This window comes from Pipistrellus hanaki (genome assembly GCF_964339955.1).
Source record: "Pipistrellus hanaki genome assembly, chromosome: 3".
NCBI lineage: Eukaryota > Metazoa > Chordata > Mammalia > Chiroptera > Vespertilionidae > Pipistrellus > Pipistrellus hanaki.
The window spans coordinates 45,223,482-45,234,967 of NC_140505.1; the positions used below are offsets into that span (position 1 = coordinate 45,223,482).

General features: G+C 55.5%; 1 protein-coding gene across 6 annotated transcripts; it reads right to left on the reverse strand.

The window, feature by feature from the left end:
- Positions 1-823: 823 nt before the first annotated feature.
- On the reverse strand, positions 824-9,069 carry SLITRK5 (SLIT and NTRK like family member 5). 6 transcript variants are annotated; one of them, XM_084880314.1, is made up of 2 exons: positions 8,930-9,069; positions 824-5,255 (listed from the first exon to the last, which is right to left on the reverse strand). In XM_084880314.1, the coding sequence occupies exons 1-2, from the start codon at positions 8,994-8,996 to the stop codon at positions 2,233-2,235; spliced, it is 3,090 nt and encodes a 1,029-aa protein (XP_084736440.1). In that variant the 5' UTR covers positions 8,997-9,069; the 3' UTR covers positions 824-2,232. The 6 variants fall into 6 exon arrangements, with proteins under 6 accessions (XP_084736440.1, XP_084736436.1, XP_084736437.1 ...); XM_084880310.1 differs by lacking the exon at positions 8,930-9,069 and adding an exon at positions 8,683-8,818; XM_084880311.1 differs by lacking the exon at positions 8,930-9,069 and adding an exon at positions 8,048-8,263.
- Between the last annotated feature and the right edge of the window lie 2,417 nt (positions 9,070-11,486).

The following is an 11,486-nucleotide window of genomic DNA, read 5'->3' on the forward strand; positions in this document are numbered from 1 at the left end:
AAAAGAATTTGGAAGGGAAAATGCTGCACAGAATGAGGGTAGTTTACTTCACATGGCCAATGTGAAATATATAGAAATATCTACATTTCCTCAGGAAAACTATTATCACCTGTTCAACTTGAATGCAAGCAGTTACTGTCAATTTACTCCTGGGTGAATGCTGCCTCTTGGTGGCAGAATGCCATGGAAAATGCTCCTTAAACACAGAGTTCATGAACAGTCCTTGACACGGTACACATTTCAGGTGACATTAGGGGAAGACCCACCAATAGCAACGAAGCACAAAGCTCTTCAAGTTTCAGGCTAATTCAAACATTTCCTACCCTTAAATATGAAGCTCAGTTCACTGGCAAACCTTACTCAGAGGTGGACGGCTTATACCTGCCAACATTGAGCACATTTAGGATATGGATAACCTTGAGATAAAGTATCCTTCATAATTACTGATGGTAATGGTAGGCAAGTAAAATTATATGAAACTATGGAAACCTGTAGATGGAAAAAGTACTATTGACATGACAAAAATACACAATATTGGAAGAAAAATGAATATGCAATAAGTTACTTACCATGTTCCATGTATTAGATGAATACTTCAATAAGGAAAAGAAGTATGCAATTAAAATTTCATTAATAAACACATTAAATGACATATTTAGAAAATCATAATTCTGTGAACCACCATAGGTGTAATAACATCTATATGTATTTTTTTAATTTGATAATTAGGTGTTTTTTTTGTCTTAAATTGTTAATAATGGAGATTCAGTCACTCACACATAGCTAATTCTTTTGCACTTTAAGTAATCATTACTTCAATTCCTCATATTTGACATAGTTATCAAGTGTTTATTCAGAAACTATTTAAAAAATTACATGTGCTGGGATACATATAAGACTGTAACAACAATAGCCCCATCTTACAGAGATCCTGTTTGTGGTTATCATCATTGCTTGCTGCCCAGAGGGATAAAGACATTGTATAGGGATTTGTACAGTCCATCATTTGGTCTTCTGAGGTGCTAGAACACGTGGATCTGTACAAATGCAACGGTGTTTGGTTAAACAATCAAAAATCGGCTACAATAGTAGTCAAATCAATACATCATTTTGGTTGACTAATAAAAAATGCTTTGAAATCTTCTCTAATAAAACCCCAAACTTGCACCTGATTCTCACCCAAATGGCCCAATTAATTGCCCTAATATTTTAATATATATTGGGATACAATCAGTTATTTTTTTTTTTTTTAAATCACAGATCCAATTGGGTGGGTTTGCACTGGCTTTAAAATTTTGTCATTAAGTTCTCCATATTTTGAGTGGTTTAAAATGCCTTCCTGACATCTCTTCAATTTTGGAAATGCAGCTTCCAGTATAGTGCGACACCTCTGTGGAAATCATAGGCTAAATAGTGAAGGAAAGAGAAATGCTAAATGTGCATATAAAAATAGGTGCTACAATAAAATATTTGTATATTTCATCAATAAGTTATTTTGACTAATCAATTATGGATCATATAAGCTCTGTGACTTTAATGATTTGTCCACATCTATGGTGACCCTTTCAAGATCACAATACTTTTTGTTTTTTAATTCAAATGTCCAGAATGCATACAAACACATCCTTTTAAAAGAAAGAAAAGGAATGAGAGAGGAGGGAGCAAGGAAGCAGAGAGAGGGAGGGGAAGGAGAGAGAGGAAAAGAAGAGCATGAACTTTTCTATCAAAGTTGGGGTGTGCTAATCTCTCCACAAAAGCCATGTAGACCCACCCTGGGCTTAAAGGGGAAGAAGGGGAGGAGGGAGAAGGGAGCAAAAGAGGAAGAATAGAATCTATTCGCTGTCCTCTCCCACCATCCTTAGCACTTCCAACCACCAGAACAATGACTGCCACCCTTAGGAAGCCACCCGTGCATCCAACTGCCCTCCAGACACCCCTGTTCCTCTCCTCCCCCACACGCAAGAGAAAGGGATGCGCCCTGTGTACACAAACGTTTCCCCAACGTGGTAAAATAAAAAAAAAAAAAAAGGAAATTGCACACCCTTTTTCAGTGTCTTCCGCCGAAGAAGCTAAGAATCTCTCGTGCCAAGGCACTTCACTCTAAACGTGGAAACCACATCATGAATCAAACACGTTCACCGTGTGTGGTGTATCGCCTTTGCTTGTTTTTTTGTTGTTTGTTTTTTAAATGCAAAAAGCTCCCAGGGAGTTTCTCTGCCTTTTTTTTTTTTTTTAGAACTGGCTAAAAGTGGTTTGTTTCTCCAGCACTTCGAGGTAGTCCGGCTCAACGTTTAGTTTTGCTTTTAACTCCAGGTACTCGTTCCGGTTGGGTTCTACAAAGACAGCACTGGGGGGGCTGTAGAGCACCGGCTCCCGCAGCCTGCCGTCCCCGGCCGCCCCCGGCCCCGGGTGCAAGTAGGCGTGGTGGGGGCGCCTCAGGTCATAGTTGGGGGAGAAGGTGTAGGCGGCGGCGGCGGGGCTGCACGGGAACTTGGGGTATTCCGGGAGGCTGCTGCCGCCCGCGGGGGCGGGGGCGGCGGGGCAGTGCTTGTCCGGTTCTAAGATGCCCCTGTAAAAGCGCTCGGCGTCCTGCACCGGGGACAGCAGGTCCTCCCGGGGCGGCTCGATGGTGCTGACGCTGTAAGCCGGGCTCCGCACGTGGTGGTGGTGGCTGTCCCGCCGCTGCTCCTCCTCCGCGGGGGGCTGCAGCTGCAGCTGCGGCGGCGGCGGGGGCTGCAAAGGCTGCAAAGGCGGCTGCAGCTGCTGCTGCTGCAAAGGCTGCTGCTGCTGCAGGTGGTGGCCGCCGCCGCCGCCGCCGCCGCCGTAGGTGACCTTGAGCTCGTGCAGGTCTTTGTAATCCTCCACGGAGTTGCCCTCCCGCGAGCGGTAGATGGGGTTCTTGCACATGTGGCCCAGCGGGTGGGGGATGTACTCGTACACGTGGCCCGCGGGCGCCTTCCCCTTGGGCAGCGAGGGGCCCCCGCGGGGGTGCAGGGGCGCGTGGGGGAGGCCGCCCGCGCCCCCGCCGCCCCCGGAGCCGCCGCCCCCGCCGCCGCCGTACACGCTGTACTGCATGTTGAAGGAGCTCACGTCGGAGTTGTTGGCGCTCGTGGGGTCGCTCTGGCCCTTCTTGCGGCGCTTCATCACCAGCACGAAGAGCCCGGCGGCCACGAACACGGACATGATGAACACCAGCAGCAGGCTGAGGATCAGCACCGACAGGGGCACGGAGGAGGCGGAGGGGGGCGCGCCCCCGCCCGCGCCCAGGCCCGCGGGGCCCCCGGTGGTGCCGGTGCCATTGAACCGCACGGTGGGGGCGGCCGCCGCCGCCGCCGCGCTGGTCCCCGAGGGGCCCCCCGGGAGGGCGGAGGGCGCGGGGGGCGTGGACACCCCCACGTCCGAGTAGTCCGGGCACAGCATCTCCGACTTCAGGGAGCGCATGTCGGCCTCGGCGAAGCTCTTGGGCGCCTTGCAGATGACCTCGTCCACCAGGACGCCCGCCTTGAGCTGCTCCACCCACAGCTTGAGGCCCACGGCGTCGCAGGTGCAGTCCCAGGGGTTGTCGTGCAGGTCGATCTGGAGGAGGGACCGCAGCTGGTCCAGCACGCCGCTCACCGGCAGCGAGGTGAAGTGGTTGCTCCGCAGGTTCAGGCGCAGGAGGGTCAGGCTGGCGAAGACGCCCGAGGGCAGGGCCTGCAGGAGGTTGTTGTTGAGGAACAGCAGCTGCAGGTTCGGGACCGGGTCGAACGTGCCCGGCTGGATCTCGCGGATGAGGTTGTACTGGAGGAAGAGATACTGCAGGCTCTGCAGGCCGTAGAAGAGCTCGGGGCTCAGCCGCTCGATGCGGTTGCCGTTCAGGTAGAGGCGCCGCAGGTTGGCGAGGTCCCCGAAGGCGCGGTCCTGGATGGCGGAGATGCGGTTGTTGCCCAGGTGCAGGAGGTCCAAGCCCGTGGCCTCCAGGAAGTCGCTCCGGCGCACTGCCGCGATGTAGTTCTCCGTCAGGTACATCTTCTTGGGGTTGTAGGGCTTGGGCTGCAGCTCGGCGATGCTCTCGATCTTCCGCTCCTGGCAGTTGACGTTGAGGCCCAGGTCGGAGATCTGCAGGTTGCAGTAGCACTGGGTGGGGCACTCCAAAGGCACGGGGGACTTGGTCTGGTAGGCGATGCTGGGGCCGGAGTTGCTGTAGCTCAGGTCTTTGAACGGCTGCCTGGAGGTGGGGCGCACCCTGGGCTTGTTGGGCTGGCGGGTCCCCTTGGGACTTTTCAGGGGGGGTTTGTAAACAGCGGAGGAGGAGGTGGCCACGGAGTTCACCGAGGCCGGGGTGGTGTGTAGGTACCCCGTGGTGCTCAGAGGCGCCTGGGGCCTCATCTCGTAGTCGGAAATGAGCTTCCTGGGGCAAAGTTCCTGCTTGGACACCTCGTCTAGGTCCCGCCCGTGGAGGCGGAAGGGCGTCTCGCACACCACATCCCCCACCAGGGCCGCGTAGGAGATGCTGTCCAGCCAGTCCTTGAGGGAGATGAGCTCGCAGGAGCAGTTCCAGGGGTTCTCCTCCAGCTGGAGCTCCACCACCTTATCCATGTGCTGCAGCAGCCCCGCGTAGGGCAGGAGCTTCAGCCGGTTCCCCCGCAGGTCCAGGTGCGTTAAGGGCACGAAGCGGAAGAGGTTGTTGGGCAGACTGGACAGGAGGTTGTCATTGAGGATGAGCACCTGCAGCAAATGCAGTTTCCCGAAAGCATTGGGCTCGATGACGCTGATGTAATTATAATCGACCTGTAGGTACTCCAGGCTCTCCAAGCCAAGGAATATGTCATCGCGCAGAAGTTCCAGCTTATTGTTGTTCAGATGCAGCCTCCTCAAGCCCCTGAGCCCATGGAAGGCCCCCGTCTCGATGTCCTGGATCACGTTGCTGCCCAGATGCAGAATCGAAGCCCCGGTGTAATTGACAAACTCGTTGGGATAGAGGCGGTTCAGGAGGTTTCCGGACAGCAGGAGGTGGTAGACTGGGAAACGGGGAGGGCTAATCTCAGAGAGGCTGATGATCCCTCGGTTCTCACAGCTCACAGTCAGAATGCCGTCCTTCTCCTCGCAAGGACAGGCATTGTCACAGATCTCCCCATAATAGTCGATGGTCTCTGCACACGAAAGGACGAGAGATGTTAGAGCAAAGGCTAGAGTCTGCAGCATCCAGCTCTGCATCTTTCTGTGAAGGTCCTGCTCCAGAGTTACCAGGGGGCAGCAAGTGTGCATGTTACCTCCTGCAAGGGAGAGAGGAGAAAAGGAAACAACAGAATATGACAAGGATTTAAGGGATCACTCAGAAAGTCTCTTTTTCCCTGATCCTACTTCTCTGAAATCCACTGGGGGGGGGGGGGAAGGGAAGGGTGGGGGCTATGAAGGACACCTCCTCTCCAACATGGACATTTCCAGGCCTGATTAAAATCGGACAGTCATTGTGATTTAAATGTTGGTTTCATTTCCCCATGAGTACACCGGAAATGCTGCTCTTGGCAAGACCAGGGCGGGTTAGTTAGTGTCCCAGGTTAGTGTGCTTCCTGGGTCCTCCTCCCTTTTCAGAGCCAACCCATAAGTATACATAAAATGGCTGTCAGTTCAGTTTCATGGCTCTCATTTAAGAGAGAGAGAGAGAAAAAAAGCACCATTTCAAAACGTTCCCCACCTCACCTATCCCCAGCCGCCCTGCCCTTCCTCCAGATCCTCCTCAGTTCACAGGGCACAGGGCAGGGCTCCCGTTCCCACAGAAAGGCAGGCAGGGAGCCGCCGTAGGACGAGGCCGGAGCCTAAAGCATACTTTTTCAGAGTCATACAGGATGTGAGACAATGCATCCAAAGGACCCCCCCAAAAGAAGCTCTTAAATCTCCAATTGTCTATGGGGAGCTTTCGTGTGGAGAAAAAGGAGAAGCGAGCCGGCTTTGATGGTGGACTCCACGGCCCGACCCCAGCTATTAAGCACATCAGCATCCTAATTGCATGCACGGTGCCACTTAACGGTGCTTCTCGGAGAGCGCCCCGCATCCACGCCTCATGGATCATGTCAGCGACGGCGGCGCTGCCGAACCGCATCCCTGAGCCACGGAAACAGTTCTGCACCGCGGGCCGCACAGAGCCCTGCGAAGGCATCCGCAATCCCAGAACACCTTCCCCTGCCTGGAGTTTACAGAGGACATTCAGCTGCTGGCCCCGAATCAGCTAAAAGTAAACCAAGTCAAGCCAGCGCCAACCCCTCCTCCCCCCGCCCTTACCTGGGGCTACCCGTCTGATGGCCACCGTATACAAAATTAACCCGACTGAATTAGCAAGCTTTGGACCGAACCGCGACAATGCCAGCATCCCCATTTTTGAAGTTGCTTACTACATTTAATTGTCAGTGCTTTACCCCTGTTCTCTCTCCCCACCCCCCTCGGGGAAAGGGCACTTGGGCTGATGAAAGATAAAATAGAAAGGAGGGAAGAACAGCAAGTGACACAGGTCAGAGCTGACCTATCCGAGTCTCATCTCCCCAAGCAATCCATCTGATCCCCTCCCCCTTTTCCTCCTGGCTTTCTTTTTTGTCCCCTCCAAGGCTTCCTTCGACTTCCTCCTACTTCGACTCGACAGCAGTACTCATCAGAGAAAGGACACGCATGGGGCGAGTGTGTGAATGCGTGTGAGTGCGTGTGAGTGCGTGTTGCGCCGGCCGGAGGGAGGGAGAGAGCGTTTGGTGGGAACCCGCGGCTGGGGGAACCGGCGCCTCTCCTTTGGCAACACCACCACCACCACCACCGCCGCCGCCACCACCGCCACCACCGCCACCGCCGCCGCCACCACCGCCACCACCACCGCCACCGCCGCAGCCACCGAAGACGGATGTCCAATCGCAACCCCAAACTGAAAAAAAGCCAGGGCGTTTCGGAGCCATGCGCTCCAGACAGGAGACCTCGGTCTGGATCCCCGCGCCGGATCCAGCCCCTGTCACTCAGAGCCCCCGCACCCGCACGCACATGTGGCCAGGGCGCCTGCCACCCGTTCACGCGTGGCCACCCGGGCGTGGAGAGAGGAATGGGCATCACAGGGGGGAATGGACACTCGCCAGGAGCCTCGACCTCCCAATGCAACTGGCAAACACGTCCGGGGGTGGGGGAAGGCGGGGAGAACCACACAAAACACCACCCGCTTAGGAAAGCAAAATGTTTACCTTGAAATTTCGGTTCTCCGCTGGATCAAATCTGCACATCCCGGGCTGGGTCCCCTCCCCCTCCCCGCCCTCCCCCTCCCCCCGGCGCCTTCCCGCCCCCCGCCCCCTCCCGCCCCTCTGACAGCCCCCGGCGAACTGCGTCCAGCCCGCATCCCGCCCCGGCGCCCACAACTTTGATCCCGTTCTGGCGAGCCGGGGTCGGAGAGCTCTCCCCTCCCGTCACCCATCCCCTTCCCCGCCTGCTCCGCCAGCACCGGGGCCGGCGGCTGGAGAGAATAAAGTTGAATGAGCAGCGGGGAAGGCGGACATTCTGACACGGAAACGCACCTTGGATGTAAATTCGCGGGCGCGCGGCACATTTCTCAGAGGATCAGATTGATCAGATTGATTTTTTTTTTTTTTGGAGGGCGGGGAGGAGATGGGGGGTGGGGGAGGAGGTGGGGGGCTCTGTTTGCTTTCCCCCGAAGAATTCCGGCCGCGGGGACCATCGCCCTGCACATCCATCCCCCGCGGGCAGCTCGGCGCCCAGGCCGCCCCGCCGCTCGCCCCGGGCACAGCGGTCCCCGCGGCCTCCGGGCAGGAGCCCCCGGAGTTCCAGGCGCGAGGCTCCCCCTCCCCCAGCCCGCCCCGAAGCGGAGGGAGGAGAAGGGGAGGAAGGAGGGGAGGGAGGAGGAGGAGAGGGAGGGAAAAAAAAAAAAAAGAGCCACCCCATCGCCACACACACACACACACACACACACACACTCTCTCTCTCTCTCTCTCTCTCTCTCTCTCTCTCTCTCTCTCTCTCTCTCTCTCTCTCTCTCACACACACACAGGAGCCTCTTTTGCAAAGTAATCATCGGCCGACTTACCCCGTCTCCCATCTCCAGGGGCCCCTCAGGGTAGCCACCCTTTTTTTTTTTTGGATACCCCTTTGGGGGTGTGCTCGGGGTTTCTCCAGCCTAAAACGGGGGAGAGTGGGCGCCGCTCCGTGCGGTCCGCGCGGCCGGAGGGAAGGCGCCCGCCCGGGCCGCCGCCGCGGAGGCTCCGCGGGCTCCGGGCTCCCGAGCGGCGCTCCGGGCCGCGCTCCTCCGCGGCAGCGGGGCGGCGGGGGGGGGGGGGGGGGGGGGGGGGGGGTAAGAGGGGGCGATCGCGAGCCGCGGGCAGGGGAGGGGAGGGCGGCCGAGGAGGACCGCGGTGGAGGCGCCGCGCGGCAGGGGCGGCGAGCAGGGGCCGGGCGGGGCGGGAGGGAGCCGGGGAGGAGGACGGGGAGGAGGACCGGGAGGAGGAGGAGGAGGGATGGGGGCGCTCGGAGAAGGCTGCCCGGCCCCGCCGACACCTCCAACGTGACGGCCAGCCCCGCGGACCGCTCTCGCGCCTCCCCCCCACCCCCAGTTCACACTCACGTTCCCTCGCACCCCGAGACTCCCAATCGCGCCACCACCCCGGGGGGGATCGCGGGGTCCCCCCCGCACTCTCCCCCGCACACCCCGGGGCGGGTACTTACAGTTGCCATCTGCAATCGGGGGGCAACTTTCTTCCAGCCAAGCGGCCGCCGCCGCCCCCTCCGGCTCCTCCGCACGGACCTCCGGGCCAGGGTCCGCGCCGCCGGCCTCCCCGCCCCCCTCGGCTCTCTTCCTCCTCCTCCTCCTCCTCCTCCTCCTCCTCCTCCTCCTCCTCCTCCTCCTCCGCCGCCGGGGCGTCTGTCTTCACCACATGCCCCCCCGGTCAGCGGCGCGCGCTCGGGGACGAGCCGGCGGGCGCGGGGCGCGGGGGTGTGCATGCACCGCCCGCCTTCTTCTTGCAGCGCACGCTGTACATGGCAGTGAGGGGGCGAGGGAAGGTGGCCCCGGCCCTCCGGCGGCTCCCCCGGCGGCTGCGGCTTCCTGCTCGGTCCTCGAGGCCCCCCCGAGCCCCACTACGTAGGCTCCCACCCCCTACCCACCCCCCTCCTGCGTGGAGGCGACCCCCGCGCCGGGATGCCGCCGCCGCTCCCCGCGCGCTGAGCTCTGCAGCCGCCGCCGCCGCCGCCGCCGCCGCGGTCCCCACTTAGTGTTCGTTCGCCTCCCGCATCCTCCTGGCGGCGGTCTCCTCGCTTCCGCTGGGTGCAGAGGGTATTTTGGATATATATTTTTCTCCTATCCCTTTCCCAGATGCAGCAGCACACGATCGATCGTCCTTATTTGGAACTCTCCATCTCCGGCATCCTTTCGGGTGGTCTGGGGGACAGGAACAGTCGTTGTTCTTACGCCTGTGGCGCGTCCCGGCAGCCCGGCGACTCCAAGAAACTCAGGGAAAGTGGCGTCTTCCCTTCCCGGGCGCCGGGGGGCGGCGGCGCGGGGAGCATCGCCGCCGGGGTCCGGGGAGGCGTCCGCGCCGGGGCGGGCGCAGGGCCCGTGCAGAGCGCCCGGTTACGGTCGCGCGGCCGTTGAGAGCCGAGCTGCCGCAGACACGGTGGCCCCGGGCGCGCGGCCCTCCGCGGCCGATAGGTGGCAGCCGCGGGCGGAGGAGGAGGGCGTCCCTATAGCGGGGCGCGGGCGGCGCGGCCGGAGCCCCCCTTTGGATGTCACATTGGCAGGAGGCAGAGCGAGTCTTGGACCATGTGCGTAACGCGCGAACGTGGGGCTGTGCAAGCCTCGGATAGAGAAAGGGAGGAGGGAGGAGAACCCCGACAGCGCCGGGAGGGGTTGGCGGTCAGGACAGACGGATCCCAGCTCAGTGCAGACCTCCTGCCTTCCCCCGGCCACTTAGACTGATGCAGCCCCTGCTGCTGTCTCATGTGCACGCTGTCAAGGACCCTGGAAGAGGGAGTGGTTCCTCCTAGCTGCAAACAAGGGAGCTAGATTTTTTTATTTTATTTTTTAAAGAATTACGTTTTATAGGTATGTGTGGGCGATGCAAGGGAATAGCATTAACTACTTTCAGATAAAATAATTTCTGAATCTAGTTGGTGTGTGCTAAAAAGCTGGAAAACCCCTAAGTCCATGCAGTATTGATAGAAAGCGAGTTTCTGGAAGAGTCACCTGCTAAACTCCACTAGATGCATCCGTACAGTAAGTATTCCCGGCTCTTTCCGTGAAACTAGACGCCACCCTCCCCCAAAGGGGGTCTTTATAATCCATGAGGAGTGTATTTCCAGTGTTTGTGATATTAAACCTGTAGTCCATCCCAGGCATAGGAGAAAAAGAAGTTGATCCTAAGTAGCCCAAGGCAAGCTGTGTCTTTTCTTAATGGGGTAGTTTTACCACGTAAATGTATTTAGTCCATTTTACTTCGGAATGAATTATGTAGTATCTTTTGGAATTACCCCTGATATTGTCTCCTCCTTGGTTACATTTTGGATAGCATTGTGGTTTTGAAATCCTGATTAAACATAGGATTCATCTGGAGTCTGGTGTGTAAAGCCACAAAGCTATCTTCCCACCTCCTCTGGAGGAGATGAACATTGCAGTCTCCTGAGACTTTTGCAATATTCTTGAAATTTCTTCTGACAGTGTTTTGCAAATATTTTTAAGTTAAGCCATACGTACTTTGTTGGAAACAATTTTGTTTATTTTGTTAAAATTAGGGGAAGAGAGAAAGGAAGTAATCCATAATATCAGCTAATGAAAATAAAATCTTGTAATAGAACTTGTTAAATTTAGAACCCTTTGGCCTCGGTGTGCTAGACACTTGCTCTGGGTACATTGTATAAACAGGCAAATTAAATTGCACTTATAAAAGGTTTGTTACTAGATTATTTTGCATTATCTTCTAACATGATTGTAATGTTTTAGAAAATTGATTTTTAAAGTATTAAGTCACTTTTATATTTTCAAAATGAAACTTTAAAAATGTCATAGTTTTAAAATTACATATACATTACAGTTAGACACTTTTGGGATATAAATATTGTTCTATGACAGACATAATTTTCAATGTTAATAAACAATAGGATTTCTGAAAAGGTAAAAATGCCTTAACCAATTATTGGACCTATTTTCAGTTCATTATTTTATTACTTACCAAGATCTTCACAGCTGCAATGAAATATCAAATTTTGGTTCAACCTATGGTTTTGTATTTTTATTTTAAATATTTATTATTCCAATTAAATGAAATGTTGTTGCACTAAAAAGTATTAAACATGCTTGCAACTAAATTAGGTTAGAGTTTTGTTAGAAAGCTGACACTGAAACTATTTCAGTTTACTCCTTGTAGTTCAAATAAATAAATGATGTCAGCTTTCTATCATTAAGTGAATATTAAGGATAGCCTGGGAAACCACTGTTAGGATTCCCCACTAGGTGTCTCCATAGGCTCCTTTGCTGG

Bases quoted from the DNA above. Each gene is read 5' to 3' on its own strand.
- SLITRK5 (XM_084880314.1), bottom strand. From the start codon at position 8,996: ATGTACAGCGTGCGCTGCAAGAAGAAGGCGGGCGGTGCATGCACACCC. The intron at 5,256-8,929 runs GCTCGTCCCCGA...TCTCCCTTGCAG, and splicing joins CCCGCGCCCCGCGCCCGCCG to GAGGTAACATGCACACTTGC.